At 39.0% G+C, this 20,720-nt stretch overlaps 1 protein-coding gene across 4 annotated transcripts in view; it reads right to left on the reverse strand.

The window, feature by feature from the left end:
• Nucleotides 1-20,720, reverse strand: part of MBP (myelin basic protein) — a 120,139-nt gene that overhangs the window by 45,873 nt on the left and 53,546 nt on the right. For all 4 annotated transcript variants that reach the window (XM_055799463.1, XM_055799464.1, XM_005240306.4 and 1 more), the window contains exon 3: nucleotides 14,857-14,947. In XM_055799463.1, the coding sequence (XP_055655438.1) occupies nucleotides 14,857-14,947 (91 nt within the window). The remainder of the gene's footprint in view (nucleotides 1-14,856; nucleotides 14,948-20,720) is intronic.

The raw sequence follows: 20,720 nt of genomic DNA on the forward strand, positions 1-20,720 counted from the left end.
TCATGCAGCATATATCCTATCAGCTTATAAGGAAAGGCATTTGTCTTTTTAAAAAATCAAAAAAGAAAAATCTAAGTAACTTTAAAAATGACCCTCAACATACAGAATTTTTTCTTTTTTTTCTGATGTTCAGGGATGCAAGAAGAGAGATGGACTGCCTAATCCTGTGTAGTATGATTGTAGTAACATTCAGGTTAATAATCAAGAAGCTCACCAGAATGAGAATTTTGGGTGTTTGTGGGTATAGTAGCTGCTAGAAAGCAGCTGAGGTTTATTAGACCCCTGGCAGTAAAGGAACATCATGAAGAAGAGAACAGAGTAATGAAGAAACAAAACCAGCCAGATGGAACAACGCAAGTGAAGCTAAAGAAGGTCTGGCAGAACAAAATGGATCAGTAAATGAGAAGAAAATATGGGGAGAAAAGCACATGGAAAACACTGGTGGTAAGCAGAAGCAGGTAAGAGCAGTAAAATAGCATAGTCACACACTGGGCATAAGTCACAGTACATAAGCACATTACTAGGTTGGAGAAATCACCCAGAGCGTAAGAAAAGCATAGCTGGTAGTGCAGGTTCTGTTTACACCAGAAGCATTTTAAAACTGATTAATGCAAAGCAGGGCAGGCAGAAAAGGGATTGAAATAAAACAAGCACCTGGCACGTGATAAAAATCATGAACACTTATTTAAGCAGCATCCTATTCCACCAAAGCCAGGGATCTGGCAACAGGTTACATTGCATTCCTTGACTGCTGAAGTGATTTAATTTGAGATCATAACAAGAAGGTAACATACAAACTCTGACTTTTCTCCTCGGAAAGAAATCATGGCAACCAGTGATCCTATTGTGCTTTGTTGTTGCATAATTGTTAAAGAAATGCTTTCCGATGCCCTGTGAGAGGGGGTACTATCTCGAAAGCTCAAAGGGATTGTTCATTTGATCACTAAGCACAGTGTTATTCTAACCACTCATGCATGCAGAGAATGCCCCTATTCTTATGTTCCCCTGAGAGTTGAGATCATCTGAGATATGTCGGCTATCACATATAGAGGCTGAGGTAGAACTGCTGGCAGGAAGTTTTAAGTGAAGGATTTTCACAGAACTAGAATTTCTCTTCTGCATTTTTGGACAGCAGTTGAATTTGCTGACCACTGGGCTAATTTAGGTGTATGTATACAAGCAAACCTTTAACTAAAGATTTCAAGCTTGAGAGTTTGTGTGTTGAATATTGAAGCAGTTTGAAGAATGACAAAATAGATACAGATGTGTTTCTAATCCCAGATCCATCTGTCTGACCCCCAAAGCCACAGATACCTGTAAGTGTATTTGATCCAAAGCTCTTAGCACAAGCAGATATTAACACACAAGACCAAAAAAAACCCTCCAAAAACCCCCACCACCCTGACCACCTTCCAATACAAGAAAAACTCCTACATGTACAACCTAAACACTAGCTGCACACAAAGATAATGTAATTAGCAAAGAACAAGGTTATTCCATGCTGTCCTCTTTTACCATCTCCTAAGAATGTGTATTTTTATTTCTGACCTTTTAGAATTTCTTTTACAATATTCCATTCAAGTCCCTAAGATAGTTTTGTGATGCACTTTAATGATTCTTGAATTGTTTTGTTGAAAACATTAAATTTACCAATAATCTCAAAAATGAAATGCCAAGCCTCTTACCCATATATATATATATATAAATAAAAAAAAAAACCCACACCTCTGATTCATGCCATCCCTAGCCCAAGCAGCAAATAGGCAAGAACTCATGCTTTATGTTAAAATCTACAGAAGACTGATGTACTTTCAACTTACACTTGAGAAAGATGAGGAAATTGCTTATGCATCTCCACTGTGTGCATATTAATGTCCTCTGAATTAACACACAAACTAGCCTAGACCCCACTAGGAATTAGACATATGCATGTACAGCACACGAAAGCTATAAATATGCCTTATTAAATTCCTTCCCCCAATCAGGGTTGTAGTCTCCCTGCCCCCTTGGAAAACATGGCTTACTAGCATGATTCCTTATTTTAGTGTATAAATAATACCCTTAAAATAAATGCACTATTGTCACCATGAAATTTTAAGTAGGTCTGAATGATTCTGAAAACCTACACTTCATGCAAATAAACTGCAATTTTTAGAAAGATGTGACCTCATTAGAAGTTCTACAACCAAGAAATACTAGGATATTTCACTCAGAGAAAATATCATTATTTGGCACAGATGTTTTTTTTTTTAACATTATAGGTCAAAAAAATGCCACCTTTCCAACATTCTGACTGAGAACCTCCAAATCAAACCCCTTTTTATTCTCTAATCAAAACAACAAATAAAACATCTAAATAAAACTGCTATAAGGATCAAATGTTGTCATACTTCCTCAATGAAAAGAAATCTGTTAAAGGGGTTATATTTTTATTCAAATCAGAATATTTGAATTATGAATCTGGCCCTTAAAAGGCAAGTCTTTATGTTGCAGTGCTGCATCACAACTATGTCAACATAAGCAGACTAACATAGATGATGGAGAAAATGCCCTAATTTTAAATAGCTCCCTATCTCCAAGTAGCTTATATTCAGCCTTTTCCCACACTTCACTCCTGATAAAGAGCATGATTATGATACCTGAAAAACACAGGGAGTCGACTAGAAAAATCAAATATTTGTATATGTCAGTAGTGATTATTACAAAGAGGTCGGGAGTCAGAATGACTAGCCAAAGCAGCGTGTGATTTTGAGTAACACGCTGATTTCAAGACATTCACTTCTGTTTTCTTGAAAGGGCAGTTCCGCCTGCTTTCTTATTTTCTTTTTACTGGACTCTTGAAAATAATTTGCAAGAACAGTCAGACTCAGAAATCCTATAATAGGTACCTTAACTTTAGGTAGAAGTAAAAAGGGTCCTTTCACATGAGAACTAAGAAAATACACTAGAAAAGGCCTCATATTTTTGCTGCAGGAGACATTTGTAATCAGCATGTATGTTAAACAAAAGCACCAATAACACAGGTGGGAAAAGTGTAACTTAGAAACTAGAAAGACATTTTCCCCGTCACTTATTTAGAATTGAAAGTCAATATAAAAAGATTGTTGATGAGAAGGGCTGGAAAAAGAAATAACTGAAAAGTTTGCCTTCAAGGAGCAGTCCCTAGCAGAGCTATATCGGTACAGGTAGGACACTGCAACTGTAACTCTGTCCAGAGCAGAAATGGCATGTAGAGAGGGTGCTAATGAAGCACACTTCTAAACAGAGTAATTATGCTGTTGTGATTCTGCCACTGAATCTTCCCAAGCACAACAGGCTTTATCAGGAAACTGGAGTTCCTCTGCAAAAACTAGAGCAATTTGATTCTTGTACTGCAGTTAGAGCACAACAAACCGCTTGGTGCAAATGTAGCCTGACTGGCAGAGGAGGTACTTACTCTGAGAAACGGGAATCAGCTGTAATGGGTGCAGAGCAACTTTCTTACGATCTTCCCATTACGTTTATAAATCAGTAGTCTTAGCGAGGTCCTAGTCCTCAACTAGGTGCTTCTGCAGCATAAATAATACCTGAAATAATGCTAGAAATTAGTCTGCATTAGGATTATGGTACTTCAGTAATAGAGGAAGAAAAATCATGCGCACCATAAAAATAATTAGAGCAGTTAAAAAGGAAAAAGAAAATTCCCAAGCATGCATGCATTTAAAAGTCTCACCTCCTGGGCTTCTCACTTTCAGAAAATTCAATTAATTAGATTTAATCCCATTGATTGCTCCAATCCACATTCTGAAAAGAGGCCACTAAACACAAATTGCTACAATCAGGTGAGCATGATTTTGAAATAGAAGCCAGATTTATTGTTGCTGGCATATGGAAACAGAGATAACACCTCTCTGCTGGAGCCCGGGGGATTTATCACAGAGGGAGAAGGGCAAAACAGTTACTTTGCCCAATCTTCTGATTCTCCCTTTAAGCCAAGTTCCACCAAAATAACTGTGTCAAAATCTGCACAGTATTTTAAAGTGTTAAAGCATATTCCCATTTCTGCTGAAATCTAGGGAAACTCCTCTGTTTAGTTCCATTTATCATTGCTCCTTTGTAGGCTGTGCAGTTCACAGTGATGTTGGCCAGCACTGATTCCTCACAGCAAGGGCACAGTAATTTGGTGGAAAAATAAGATGGAAGCTTTTCTTATTCAGGGGTCTTGACAGTTTCTGGTTGAGGGTTTTATTTCAGCATAGATCTTGAAACAGATTTTCTTTCAAATCTTCATATCAGACTTAGGTATTTTTAAAACAGCAGTAAAATTATTGCAAGAAATTTTGGCAAATCAACTGAAATAAGTAAACTTTCAGAATTTGTATTTCATGTTGAGTAGGGGATTCAGAATTAAATTAGTATTGTTGTATAACTGCTGTCCACACTGTCTTAACTTTTCCATTTCATCCTATTTTATAATAGTTTTCCTGTATTTACGAGTGCAGAAGGAATGTGATAGCATAGCAATAAAATCTGGAGACAAAACAAGAGGATCTTGTGGTCATTTTAAGGATGTCCAGTTTATATACAAGATGGAATATGACACACAAAGCAAAGGACAGCCTGAAAGAAAGTAAAAGGTAACAGAACAATGCTGCTGATGTAGTAAATTCCTGCTCACACCATAACCTTACCTTACAAAAATGAAATAATGGAACATTTTAGACCTGATGAATAGGGGAAGCAGCAAAAACTTACCATGACTAGAACCAATCTTGCTTGAAAAGGCTTTGCAAAAAATTCAGTTCACTCATGACAGTAAATATCAGAACTGCATTTAAAACTTAGCCTTCCGATTCAAGAATAAAATTCTCTACCTCTCCCATTTGACTTTGTATTGCAAGACACCTGCAGACAAGAAAATGGCAATGTCTTTCTGCCTGAAGCCGCCTCAGTGGCATGCGGAATGTTCGATGTGAAAGATGGCTTCCTCAAGCCTGCTAGTCAAGCCAAGAACTTCACGTTACCATGGACCTAAGATCAGGATCTTCCTTGGTAGGAACTCAGGCATAACCACTGCATAGCTCTGTTGAAACCAGTAGAGTTACTGTGCTGGAAAACCAGCAGGTCCTGCCTAGATAAATCAAGGCAAACAGAGTCAGCACATCCTGATAAACATTCAAGGAAGCCCACTTATTTCAAGGAAGGAATACTTTCTCAAATGTTAAGTACCTATTTTAGAAGCATCAATTTTTTTATTTTGTCTCCGCTGAGTTCAGTGAAACAAAGTCTATTTATGGTAACGTTGCGTGGTGGCTTAGTTAGGTGTCCAAAACCTATCACTTTTTCCGCAAGCAAAGGTTAAAAAGAAAATGCTATTACAGATCTTTCAGAACAGAAATGAGAACTCTTGTGAATTTCTTTTATCTCTAGCCAGTTTCTAATGAAGTCACTTGAGATAAACAGAGATTCAGGAGTACTTTTTGCAATAGCATCCATACATGTGTTTGTTTAAACAACTGACTTTAGTCTTTGAAGTGCTGGTTTCTGCTGCAGTCCTCCTCATCAGCACTATTAGCGACATTTTTAAGTTTTCCATGGTTAGTATCATGCACAACAGCAACAGAAATATTAAGATGCTACAGTAAAAAAAAAAAAAAGGGGGGGGGGGAATCACATTGGATGATAGCTACCACAAAACACTCAGACTAACTTAAAGTTCCATTTTGATGGAGATACTTTGTATCCAGTAGAAAAATGGTTCTTTCTAATTAAGTGGAAATATTTAAAAGGCCTAAAGAAAGCCAAGCTTTTCATTGGCAACAGAGAAGGGAAGCATAGGGAAGGCTCTAGAGAGAGAGCCCGCTCTGAACAGCACTGGAAATAAAGAGCAGCATTATCATGGCTGTTCTCTGCTCCTTGCAAGGCTTGTAAGCGACTGCAGTCTTGTCGCCACCAGGATGTTTCTGTACAAGTACCAGTGTGTGCACACCAGTAAATACTAGTCCTTTTCACTTCTATTTTCCTCATCAAAAATAGATACCTCAGATGTGAATTTCTGCTCTGTGCCTCCTTGTCAGCACTTAAAGGGACACTGTCACGCCCATAAAACTAAGCTATTGCACGAGAGCTGCCAAGCTGCATTTGAAGGAGTTAAGCCAAACCACAGTCAGTCTTCTTGAACAAATGTGTAACAGAAAGCCATAGCTTCAAGTAAGGGTTGGATTTGCTGCCTGACATGGTACTGGAGCCGTGCAGTTTCACAGAGCTCCAGGGTACAGAGATGGGAGAACCCAGGGGAAGCTGACAGATGCCAAGTCCTGCAAATTTTAATTCACTCACTCAAAAGCTCTGCATTCCTCCTTGCTTTCACTTTCCACTATCATTAGATTCATTTTCAGTCTTGCGGACACAATTGCAAATGTCATACATTAGGCTGAAGCACAATTTAGATTAACTCAGCATAGAAATAAAAATATTTTGTCAGGGTCACCACCAAAACAGCTTGTGTGTGGTGTTTACAATATGCTGTCATCCATTCTCACCCTTTCACAGTGGGCTTATTGGTGCTTGGCTTTCCCTTCCAGAGCTCTACCCGTAACATACCAAGTCTGGTACTTGCACAATAGAACTGCTGCTGGACAAGAGGATGCAGCCACAATGCATCTCTTGCCACCCTTCCACACTCTTCAGGCAACAGCTTGAAGATAAGAAAACCCACACCATTTTTCATAGTCCAGTCCACCCCTTTAATACTGGAAGGACAGGTTGATGGATTTTTTATTTTTAAGCTCAACTCATGATCTTTACAGTTTGGCTGAAGTCAATAGAGCTAATTACGATATCGCCAAAGAACGAGGCTTAAATAGGGGTGTGAGTGGAAAGTACCACTAAAAAAAATCGAAGCCGGAGTTTAATAGGCCCATCTGACCTTGTCAAGGAACTGAAATTTCACCCCATCATCAGCACACTGGATAGGAAGCACCAACTTCACAGTGACCTATTGTGCTTATGAGGGCAAGACGTTTACCTCTGTATACCCCTTCCCCCTGGTTTCTATCTTCTGCATTCAGACAAGAAAAAAATCTGGGTTAGGATCTCTCTCTCATGAGATGTGCTGGCCGCGTAATGGAACCCAGTTGCACGAGGACAGGTAATTAGGGGGGCTAGACCATCAGTAAAGTGCCTCTTTTTAACCAGGACAACCAACCACTGAAAGCCTGAGGAGAATCCATTGGGTTTATACAATTTTTGCAACAGGACATTATTCTGGCTTAAATGAAGTATTATGGATTTGATCCAGGAATTACCCAATGAAATTCTGTAGTTGTTATTATGCAGTAAGTCAAAGTAGGTCACTTTCTTATTTTATTTAATACAAAAAGGCTTATCAATCTCAGCTGGTGTTTCCATGTCCTAATAGATTGTACAAAAATTTATTCTGGCTCTCTTCTAGCCATTGCATTAAAATGTGAGTCATATTGTAATGAAACTTTAATGGCAACAGCTGTTTCAGCTAACACAACAGAAGAGTGGTTGGCTCATGGAGGACTATTTCACTTCTTATTTCACTCAAACCAGAACTGAGCATTTATTCAGCCTCAACAAAACTGGAAATGGGACAACAGCAACATCCCAGCTACTTTCCCCCAAATAAAGATCTTTCAGAAGCACTTTTAATTCATTTACAGATAAAAATTTGCCTTAACCAAACTGGATGGTACATAAGGATCAGTGGCAGAGAACACTAAGGACTCTGTTTCTGAAACAGAGCAAGGTCTTAAAAACATTAGTCAGGATGAGTTTGGTACAATGAGAAAGGAATGTACTCTGAATAATTAGAAAAGGTTCCACCGATGATGATGTTAAAGGAAGGTACTCTGAATAATTAGAAAAGATAAGGTGGGCACCTGAAGGAGAGGAGACCATGAATCAGGAAATCGTTGAACAAAGACAGTTGAAAGGTTTACTCCACCTAGATCCACCTATTATGAATAGAATGATTAGGTGTTGAAATCAAATGAATATGTATGTAAAGATGTTGTGTAACCTCTCACAAAAACTGTATAAATTACCTGACTTTTCACTGAAAACTTCGGAGCTAGTTTGTCCGGTGCAATTGGCTAGCTCCCCAACGTTGCACAAAATAAATACCTTTGCTGCTTAAAGACAAAATTTGTCTCTGAGCAGTTACTCTGTGCCGTTTTGGCATCATTTCTTCTGTGCAAACAGAATACTCCCTTGGGCCACAGCCTGCTAACAGAACAAAGACAACAAAATACACTAGGAAAGGAGTAACTTGTTTTCATAGCCAGCTAATTAGCCAAAGGCCTCATATCACCACCCAGCAACATGTGATGTTAGACCACCCTTAACCATCCTCACTTTTACAATCAGCTACAATGTGTGCTCTGGATAACAATAGGATGGTAAATGCCTATTGTGCTTCCCCCCATCTCGCATACAGACTCACTCTTACTGAATAAACAAGGGGGGGCGGGGAAGCAGCACATACTGTACACTGTATAGCAAGCATTAAAATAATAAACAAGTCATTTATTATACTGCTATTATGCTGATTAATTACAGCGAGCACAGCCCACCAACCCTGCACTGCTGAAAATACAACAGGCATCACTGGCTCAGGTCCATGTCTATGCTAACTAATCTAGTTAACAACTCCAGCCCCTATGAAAGAAGACAACTCCAAACCTCTGTTATGCATGTAGCTTGAATATGGTACAGATGAGAAAAATCATACCAGATCAGACTCGTTAAAAACCCTTAAGCACACTGTGCACTAATTTTGTGGCAAACGTTAGTGCCATGCTGAAAGTAATCTTAAAGGTTTAGATGCTACTGTAGAGCAGTACCTTAATTATAATGGCATATTAACTAGTTAAATGTCCAAGAGCTACTGTTACTGTTTAAAGCATCAGATGGCTGCCAGAAAAACAAACACATTTGAATGCTATTGTTAAAAAAAGAAAATCCATTAAAATGAGCCATAACCAAATCAACCACAGAATTAATGTAACATATACAAGTATCTGTACTTGAGAAAAAGCTTCAAAACCTAAAATAACAAAAAATCCCACCAGCTGGCCTACTGCTGCCTCTGAAATCCCGTGGATCTCTTTCCACCACAGCAGTTCTCTAGTCTTCGGTTTCTCCTGTCCATATACAAACTACACATAGTTTGCAAAAAGCATTGTATGATACATAAGATCTTGCAAGAACAGAGTTTCAGTTCTTTTCTGGGGTGGGCAGGAAGCTTTAGATGGACATAAACACACTAAAAAGACAAAGCTGTGAGCAGCACCTCTGAGATCCAACAACTGCACAAAAATGCCAAACTCTTTTAATAAAATGTAAACCTATTCTTTCTATCTCAGAAAGTTAATCCAGATTTTCTCTTGTAATTTTGATAAATCAGTGATCTCTGGATGAAAGCAGACAGGCAAAGTCTTGCAAGAAATTGGGAAAAGGAAAGAGCTGGTGAAGGAAAGTGGGAAATATGTGGACAGTTGGAAAAAGAGAATAATTACTTAGCTTATAATGAAAAACTACAGGAGACTAAATTCCCCCATTTACCTCTCATGCAAGAGGGAATAACCGCATTGTTGTAATAACCTATTTTAGGACAATTTGCTTTCTCACTAGATTGATTTTTTTTGTGAGTGTGTAAGCTTGCCATTATTTTGCATTAAAGTCATAGTTTGTGTCCCACAATTGATTGTGTTTACAAAGAGAGAAGCTTCCCAGTAAGGTCACTGAACTACAATAACCCTCAGCTTTTAGCAAGCTCCTGACAGGACCACATCACCTCCTGATAAAGGCATTGTGCAGCCCAGAGCTGCTAAGTGCCTTCCAGCTTCCTCCTTTTGCATTCTGCCCTCGCTGATTTTTAAACAAGGATCAAAAAGCAAAAATGTATACAAGAAAAAGAGTGAAATCCATGCAAATATAACACACAATCATATACATTCCCACCTTGTAAATATATTCTGTACGACCACATGTTAATTTGCACTAGATTGATACTATCTATTATTTCAGGAGAATGGGCTTTATATACCATCATTAAATCCCCAACTGGACAAAAAAAACCCACCCCAAACTGGTAGCTGATACACAGCATCCAAAAAATTCCTACAACAACTGTGGCTACCCTTGTCCTCCCATGTTAAGGGAGGCTAATGGTGAGCGTGACTACATCGGTCAAACCATTACAGATGGAAATCTCATGGAGACAGAAGTTCTTCAGCCTGCATGAGGTTATACAGCTATCCACAGGGCATTCTGCGTAGGGCACAGCAGCAGGCGTCAGCATAAGCACTGAATCAGGGTGAGTCAGGGTTGCCGTGGAATTGTGCTGAATGTACAGTTTCTAGCTATATCTCTCAGTGCTGCATACAAAAAGATACCTCAGGATGTACCCAGTACTGCAATTAGAATGGCATAATGACAGACAGAGCTGCATTTAGTGTCACTTTGCCATGCTCGGAACACAGCTGGCTCACCTCTTGCCTAAGTGAAGGGGGAAGAAAAAAGAAGTATAGCTCTGTAATTCTGATCTTTTCTTTTAGAGGAAAAAAGAGAGTTAATTTCACCTTTTTCATAAAAACAAAACACACAAGAAAAACCATCAAACCCAAACACCACCACCACCCAAAACGGATGCTCCACAATACAACTCCAGTCCCAGCACGAATGACTGGAAAGCACCAAGCCATGGAGAATCATGGCCACATCCACAGATACAATTTCAGACCTGATCTGCTAGATAGGAATAAAACTTTCCTGTTTGAGAAGACCAAGACTTACTGTATCTTGGAAAGTTAGTACACTTTGACTATTCACTCCTATCAGAAAGGGAAATACTCTGTCAACATACTACAGTTCCCCCATGGAGAATTTTTCCTTACTTGTAATTTTACGTTAGTTCAACCCTATGGAAAAAAAGTATCAATAAAAATCTGCCTATGTCCTTTTCCAAGTTAATGCAATATGGGATTGTACCAGAGGAAGGTCAGACAGTTTGCTCCCATGTTTCCACCTCACAGTTGTAGAGTACTAGTGGATCTAATAGACTTCTGAAAATAATCTCTGGAAGTCACCTTCTGATGCATTTCTTCAAACGCATAGCACTCTACCCAGCAATTTTCTTCTCTTGCTTGGACTGAGATGTCATTCATGATCCTTTTCTGAATACATACTGGTTGCAACAGAGACCATGTTGACTACGTGCAAGTTCAACAGAAGTTTGTAGCAAGCAAGACATTCTAGTTGCACATCACAGATGCATATTCAGTATATATCAGACAACAGAACTCTGTTGGGTGTCACAAGAAAATCCTTTCAAAGGACAAACAAAACTAACTCTTGTTAATTCAGAATTTCAGTTACAAATGCCATTACTGTGCAGACTAGATTTCCTTTCTTTCCCATATCCTTACCCTTATGCTCCATTTCTCCACTCTATCCTCTCGTATAAAAAGTTCATCGCCTTTGAGAATTTGCTCTCTGAAACACAAGACATACCTGACTTGTTTGTATGTTTTTAAAGCAGCTGGTACAATACAGCTTTATCGTTAGTAAGGACATTTCAGCTATACCCCAGTATAAAAATAAATATTAAAGAGAAATTTAAAAAAACCTCCAGAACGTTAACTCCCAAATGCAACCCATACGAAGAAGAGGAAGTAGAAGAAGAAAGCTGACATTCATGTTCGCTCACAAGCGGCTCTCCACAGTAGTGGATCAATCCTTGCTTGTATCTACAAAGAATGCTATTGGGTCTAGCAGACTTGAAAGAGGTATCCATACTTGGTTCCTTAGTACCGCAACATTTTCAATCAATAATAATGTGCTTGCCTCCAAAACTGTACCCCACCAATAGAGAATGCAGAAACCACATTTCCAAAGGAAATACTGCTGTATTCAAATGTTGCAGCTCCCTCAGATACCTTCTGTATAACAATCTCTAGCAATCGCATCTATTCCAATCTGTCCACAGCACAGAAAGTTCCCTTTTCCTGAAAAATCATATTGTCACCTGGTCCAAGACAATACTGACCTTGGAGAGGGGGTGGGGCACAAGAGCAAAGGAAGGTATTTCTGTCTCCTTTGCTCAAGAGCCTTTGACCTGACAACCCAGGCACTCTGGTGGCTGCCACGGACTGGCAGTTGCTGCCACCGGGTGGCTCAGCGAAGAGGGACAGGCGGTGCATGCAGGGGGACACCACCCCTCCGAGTGCCTGCTGCACACCCAGCACCAAGACAGAACAGGCAGGCAGCAGTCAAGGGTTGCTGCCCCCGTTTCTGAAGAGGGCTCAGCGGCTGCATCGGGCAGGAACTGACTTCTCTGGTGCCTGCGCTAACCTTTCTGTAGGGGGTGGCATTGTCCAGAGAAAGCTGGGGACAGTGATGTTCCTGAAAAATAAGTAAATAAGGCACAGAAGATAGCGATCTATGTGAAAAGGGAACACTGCGCTGTACCCACTCAAAGAGACTGGAGGCTATTTAGAATTACTCAGAAGAGGGATTCCAGTCAAAGCTGAAGCTATAAATTAACCAACTGCTGGTGCGCTCATTATAACTAGCATCACTGGGGAAAAAGAAAAAAGAAAGAAATGAGGGATAGCTTGAAATAGATCAGCCCAGAGGGAGAATAACTGAGCAGGGTCTGTAATCTAATCACTGAAGTCACAGGACAGCAAATAACTCACCTAGGGAAAACTGTTTCAAGCTTACTATTTATCCCCTATAAGATGGATTTGAGCATCTTAAGAAATTGCCCACAACTGCAGGGAAAGGCAAGTACCTACAACAGCATCATTCTCAGAGCCATGAAATTTGTTATCTGCCAAAATTTTCTCCCCGACTCTCAGGGAGTCTCACACTAAGGTGGTTTCATTTGCACCTTCAATCCACTTTGATTTCCTCACTTGACCAGGGTGAAAAAGAAGATTACAGACTCCATTTACACCATGTTTCCTTTTTTTTTTCACCCCATTTTGACCTAATCTTAAAAACAACAAACAAACCAGACTTTCATTTGTAAAGTGGTAAAAGGGTTGATTTAAGACCCTATAAGTCTGAGTGGTTTTGAGTTGGAAAGAAATTTTCCTCCTTGTAACATCAAGTTATCAAAGGCTGATCATTGGCTTACCTTAGATAAGCAGTTCAGTTACAGATTTGGAACATGGAAATATTTAGCAATCTGTTAGTAAATCATTAGCTTTAAAGAACATGCAGTACACTGCATGTCAACCTTCTTAAATGAGTACAAGAATTTATAGTGAGGGTATGGATCACAGGATGGTGATTTTAAGCCTACCAACAGTGAACTTCAGTGTTTTTAATTCCCATTTTTAAGTTCCCAGTCCCCATACGGACCACAGGCTTGACTACTGGTTTAGCTCACTGGTACATGGGGCTAGGGAACAGACCAGAGAAGGTTTAAAAGCCTGAGATTTCTCTGGTAGAAAGAGGCAGACAGAGGTCTCCTTGCTTTGCTGTCTACATCCTTCTCACAGAAAGAAAACCAGAGATCTGAACTGGGAAATTACACGCTTTGAGCTGCACATTACACAGTGCTGTGGGGCTCTATAAACAGTAACACTGGATCTACTGGATCTATGCAAATAACCAGTGGAGCAGTCGTAGAGCAAATTAGGTAACAGCTTCACTACTGAATTAATGAAATTGAAACCTAGTTCTTAAGTCCACTTGTGGATTCTTGAGACACTGGCATTATATGATCAGTGTTGGAATCATCCACACCAGGAATTCAGGTTCACGTGCCAATCACACTACACTATCTCATTGAGGAAAGCTGATTTGAAACCAAACTAGTTTAAATGATCACAAGCATTGTTTCCATATATAGTAAGAAGGATTTAATTATTCATACTCCATTCCTTTTGTACCTTAAAATAAAAAAAAATCTTTACTGTATTCAAAAATATTTGACTCATCCAAAAGTTTTCAAGCTAGTCAGCCTTAATAAAATCCACATGTCTTCCACAGACATTGAGCTTCCATTCTAGAACATAATAAATACATGGAAACAATACTATACCAACTGATAAACTTTCAGTCTTGCCCTCACCCCTCCTGCATTAATGTTAGACTACTGCTTTTTTATTGGAGTTCTACTAGCATAAAATCAACAAAGTTATAAGGTTTCCCTGCCCATTTTCCAGATCTTAATGCAGAAGAAAAGGCCAAATACAGATTTCAGATCAAATAATAAAACTACCAGCAAAACCTATAGGCAGAGGGGGATTCACAGAAAACTATCACAATGAGTTTATTTAAAATCTAGGCCTCCAAGTATCTTAAAAGGTCATCTAGTCTATCTGTCTGCAACAAGATGAACTACATTACGTCAGTTTAGACTGTTGTGTAACCTGTTTTTTTACAGGCCCACAATGATGAATCTTCACACTTTCCAGATGATGCATCCCCACATTTTAGTATTTGTTTTAGGATTCCCCTTCCCAACATTTAACCATATCTTTCTTTCTCCTATTTAAAGAATTCACTCTTTGTCCTAGCCATTACGGACTGAGAAAAGTTTATTTTCCCTCTTACTGCATACATCTTTAATTTTATCGAACACTTGCACTCAGTCTTTCTTCTCTGTGGTAACCAACAGCAAGTCCTTCTTCAGAGATGATTTATTTTAGACCTTTGGTCCCCATTTGTTTTCTTCATGGTCCTCTCCTCTACCTTTCTAGGTCTCTGTGGAACTGTATGGCCCACACTCAAATGCTATACACCAACATTAAGCAGATCACAAGAATTTTGTGGGAATTCTCTTTTCTGAACTAACAGATCAAATAACATTTTCCAGATGTCCAAGTAACTCACCAAATACTTCATTATCCTCTGAAGACTGCTGTGTTAGTCTGGCTGCTTTTGGACTTTCTTTAGCTGCTTCCTCCACCTTGACTTCAGCATTCTGTAAAACAAACAGCTTTTCAGATTAGGGTTTTTTTTTAATAATTATCAAATAGAAACATTCTTCAAATTTCTCTAATTATGCACACATTACATTCTTAATGAATACAGAATCATTAACACAGAGGGGTTTGATATCTATATATATGTGTGGTTTTGCAAAATATCAAAGGGAAATACTCTCAGAAAACACAGATTTTGGGGGGTTCTGAATCCGTTTCAAACTCACTAGAGGACATAAGAAGAGGGCTAGAAAAGCCCTATCTAAATGAGATAGATCTTAAAAACCATGTCAAAACTTGTAAGTTTCCACCTTTCCTCCTCATATTTCCTTTTCTTTCTATTGACATCTTCCATTGTTTACTTAGTGAACCAAGAGATCAGAAGATAGTGCACAAATATTTCTCCTTACAGAGCAAAGATAAGTGAGCTAGAGATTGCTTAGAAGCAGCCATCTTCAAGTCTTCAACCAACTCATGTACTTCTCTCTTTCTGAGACAAACCTGCCAAATAGCTACCTGGTGTTAGACAGGGCCCAGAGGTAAGTCAACAGTTTCAACACTTAAATTGCCAGAAGTCAAAGCATTTCACTCCCTACCTAGAAAAGACTGAAGAAAGCATACCCTGTGAAACCCTGAGTTTTAAATATTTACATTGCTACTAAAAAAATAAACAAACTGATGTTTTCAAAACATTTTAGTTTGATACTCAAGAGAAATGTACATGCATGCTTGCAGCAATGCACACAGTAAATTTCACATGCAGTCAACTGTTGAGCAATGGATATGAAGTGACTGATGCAATATTAAACATTACTGGACTAAGAGTTGAGGAAGAAAAAAAAAGAAATGCAGTATGCCTATGCTTTTTAAAGGACAGATATCATTCTGTTCAAGTACATACTCATTCAGAAGACTTTGTGTGATGTTTTGGAGCAATCACCTTTGTACAATGTATAAATTCTGACTTAGGTTTTGAAAATGTTGCTATACAATCTTTCCATGAAAATTACCAGCTCTGCCCTCAGAAACATAGCACACTTCCAAACTGGTCTCTTCGTAAAGTGGTCTCTTATTTCCCCTTTTTAACAACCATATAGAAGATAAAAAATGACAGGTAAGTTAAGTCTATCAACCTCCCTACAGAACAGAGGAGTACAAACTTAAGGCACATGAACTCAAGAGACTTTGAAGAAAGACAGTAAGCTTTGTTAAGAAAAAAAATGAAAGACAGACAGACCTAGGAGCCTACTGGTGTCACCCAGCAGCAGACAAGAATTAGAGAAAGCAGAGAGAACAGGAAAGAAAGGAGAAACTGTTTCAGAGGAAGAAACACCTGCAGAAAAGAAAGGATTCTGCACTGCCTCAAGGCACCAACCCGAGCATCCCATGCAGAAAACCCATCAGCTATCTATCTCTCAAAGCTGAGGAGACAAGACAGTTTTAGCAGATGCTCCCCTCAGTTTGGGTTAACTAGTGTCCCTTGGGAAGATGGAGGGACCCAGTCAGAAATCAGCAGTGGCTATACTGGGAGACAACTTGCTTTCGGTAAACAACTTTGTCATCAGCACAACTACTTAAGCCTTGTCCCCACAGATATGATTTGTAAGTTGTGGATCCACCCAGTTTGCAGTGTGTTAGGTGCTCTCCACACACCCAGTAGGACACATACTAAAGTCTACAGCATCTGTACTGGTTTACAGAGCCACTTGAATGTAGAGGCCACTGAGATTCAGTAAGCTGCATGTTGCGGTCAGGTTCACCAACCTATTTTAGTTGCTCTATAGTGAGAAGCAACTCAACTACATTTTTGTAGAAAGAGATGGAGAACAGCCCTGAACACTGAAAAAAAGGAAAGACAACACCTGCTACAGCAGAATAAGCCAATCCCAAAGCAAAACGCCACTAAAAATTGTGCCATGATGGATGACACACAATTCATACAATTAGATGATCAAACCAGTTTCAGGGCTTTCCCAGATGATGGGAGCAGCTGAACTGATCAGAACTATTCATCTAGGTTTTGCAAAGATAGTGCCTGTTAGCTCCATTTTCAAATATATTCCATTGTATTTAGCATATGGTGAAGCTGGTGGCGCATGAGGAGAGGGATTGCTGTTCCTCTTTGGAAACAGCTGGAAGTCTGACACCTGCTGCAAAGGCATTAAGAGCAACAGCAACAAAACACTACCCAACAGATACTCAGAGGTGTCTATAAAACAAGTTGTCAATCCAAATCCTTACTAGGAAGCTGTCTGCATCCCTTACTTTAAAAACATGTTTTTTGGCAGTCTCAGGGAAATTAGAAAGACAGAGCCCTGACATACTCTGATTCGAGTTAAATCACTGGGAAGAACTGCACAGAAGCTATGCTGTCTGCTCCCTGGATAAGCCACAATGTTGATGTTGACAAATGTCAGCTCTGAGATACTGACAGGAAAAGTTGTGTGGCATCAGCCTAAAACATGGCAGTGCACGGCTGGATATAAATTTACTTGGCATGGCTTCTTAACAAAATGCAAACTTTAAAAAGATTTCCTTATTATTTGCACTAAAAATTTACATGACACATGATTACCGGCATACTTAATATCTGTATTAACAAAAACAATACAAGAAAGATCACTTGAAAAGAACAATGATCCACATCCTCTAAAACAAGTTACATTATGAAAGAGCATTTTAAAATACAAGATTTAGCCAGTTGCTTAATTCTGTTTTCCAGTGTCCTAAAAATTATAAGTGTCTCTATCCTTCCAACCAATAAACAGAAGTAAAGCTACATTCCCTCACACTGTGCCAGGAGAGATTCTTTACCTGCAGTTATAAAGTGCTTGTGAGTGGTTATACAATAAAGGCCCTTTGTACATAACATAGTAAATGTAATTCTATCTAGCTCTTACTTTCAGGTCGACGACTGTGCGATTTCAGAAGTGATAGGCAAAATAGTTTTATTTTACAGCATCAGTTCCTAAGAACTATAGATTACACCTGATTTTAGCATGAAACAATTATTACATAGGCCTAAATAAAAAAAATCCTCCCTCACTCTCCCCAAAAAACATTTCCTCGATCACCACAAATTAGCATATAAACTGGAACTCAAGTCAAGTTTCCTGACATGAGACAGGCTTTCTCAATGTTCTTAGACCCTCTTCTGAGCTAGGGCCTCCAACCTGTACTTCAGAACAAGTGAGGAGAACGTCCCCCATCCTGCAGGTGTTCTGACATTGGGAGAGAAACCACTGAGCACCAAGATCACAATCAAAGCAAACTGGAGTTACATTTCTTACATGAATTGGGCCACTCGTGTTCCAAAATACCATGCAACACTAAAGTAGCATGCCAGCACCTACTTCATGGTAACAGCTGGCCACAGAATAGAAATATTTCTATCATTTCATAAAGTAGTTACAAAACAAGATGCGCACATATACTGCAACTGTGTCTACGTGAATATGTACATATATAGCTGCTCTTCACTCAGCCCTGATAAAAATTAGAAATTGCATTGTAATCTGCCAGTTTTACAAGACACTTTTGGCCCAGCTTCCCATTGTAGCTGCTCACCAATGCCTTGTGATTCAGTTCACCTGTTTCCTCATTATCCACCAAGTGAGCACCACAGTCTCCACGTTACACAACATTTTACAAACTTTGATAGGTAAATATACAAACAGGTAGCTATCAAAATATTTGCAACAAATGAATAGCAATATCAAAAATCATGCTTTGACTGTATATACACCACTAGTGCAAGAAGCAAGGCTGTTTGTATTTTGCTGCTATCAGTCCTATTTAGATGATCTTTACCTAATGGGAAATACTAAGAAATGCTGAGTTACAACGAGCTGTATTCTGCAGGCACCACAGTACCAGGCGAGGCTGAAAAGTGCCGTGAAGCATATCACATCTACTGCAGTAGCTATGTCCTCAAGAAAACATAGGACTTGGAAATGGAAAGTTGTACTCCGGAGCATTCAAGCCAGCTTTTTAACTACCTTGTCATTTTTGCATACTAGTTAGGAAAGGATTATTTCTTTTCCTTTAACCATAAGACTGCTACTCAATTACTTCATTTTGCAAATGACAAAAACACACAGAAAAGTCAAAACTTCTCATCAGAAACCAATTATTCAAGGCTTGTTATGTCTAAAATTAAATAAATTAAACAGAATTAAATAAATCCAAGGTGAAGCAGAGACTCGTCTGTGCTGTCATTCCTACCTTATACAATCTACTCTGCTTTCTTACATACTTAGCTAGTATGTTTAGCTCCATCCCAATGGCACAAATGAGAACAGACTGAAATTTCTTTCTTTTTTTTTTTTTTTTCTTCAGAAAAGTGCCACACTGACATCAGAAGTTCTAATTGCAGCAAAACAACACAGAGCATGAGCGCATGAACTGCAGCTTTGGCCACACAGCCATTTCTCCAGTTCCTTCTCTCATTCTCATTTGTTCATTCCTTCCTATCCATAGCATGTTATCTTCCCTGCACTTAAGTCCACAACACCTAGCAGAATTGGGGGCACGGTAAAACACTTGATTCTTTCTCTATGCTACATTTACAAAATTAAGACAAGCAACAGACACCACCTCAAAAGACAGACAAGAGTTTCTAGTGTATAAAACCAGATCTGACTTGCAATAAACCTCCATTTTGAGTAACAGAAAAAGGGTAAATTGTTGTAGGCAGTAACAATCTTGACAATCTAAACTGTATCCATAGCAGTAGATCACGCAACTCCAGACTTGGCTGAAGAACTCTGCAAAACATTCCTGAACTTCCACCTCAGCAGTGATATTCACCTAAATTCTATCATGCAAGGCTACCTTTCATTTAATATTCACAAAATGTGTGTATGATGTTCACGTTCTAGTTCACCTTAAGGACATTGTATGTGTTGCCTCTTCTCAGACATAACTGAACTTTCACAGAGTTTCAGAGGAAAAAAAAATTAAGAAAAATCTGTAAGTCATGGATATGTGCTCCTTCAGAAATGTGACAGTAACATGACTGAGGGTCATGTATCGCTAAGTCCACCAAATGCGTGAGTGTTTCTCTACATACCAAATACTGCTGCAATCGTAAGGACAGGATGTATGTCATTCTAACAGTGATCATATTCTTTGTTGCTTTTGTATTCTGCATCTCCAGATTAAGTACTAACAGCGTTGCTTTCATGAAAGCTGGAGAAATTCCTTGTTATTTTCTTTTCAGAGACCTCTATAAACCTCAAAGTTTTTAGCTCACATCCATTGTGAGGAGTTTTACAGGCAGAGCGTAACACAAACAGATGAGATGTTGTGAACAACCCTTATTAGCAGCAAGAACTCATGAAATAGCAGCTGGGCCTATTCAGGTGGGCAGAAATCTCTTGGACCTGCATTAATGAGTGTCTTCAAGCATCTTCCTGAAATCATCCATTAATTCCTCTTAAATTGCGGAGATTTTCCAGCCCCCTTTCCAATAATACAGAAATTCATACTAGCAAGCACCAGGCTTCTTGCACAGAATGTGAATGGTGAATTTTAGCAATGCCATAGCAGTTATCTGTACTCCCTGAGCAAGTCTACTGCTGTAATTCAGAATAGGGTTATGCCAGACTGAAGCTGAGTTCATCTTTACAGCTTCAAGCTCTTGCAAATGTTCCAGGAACTCCTATATCAGTTCTTCAGTCCCCAGCAGTCATGAAAAGGATTGAAATTTTCCCATTAATTTTCAGATAAATGAAATAACTCCTTTAAAAAGCAAGCTAATCAGAATAATCT

This window comes from Falco peregrinus, chromosome 3 (genome assembly GCF_023634155.1).
Source record: "Falco peregrinus isolate bFalPer1 chromosome 3, bFalPer1.pri, whole genome shotgun sequence".
Classification (NCBI taxonomy): domain Eukaryota; kingdom Metazoa; phylum Chordata; class Aves; order Falconiformes; family Falconidae; genus Falco; species Falco peregrinus.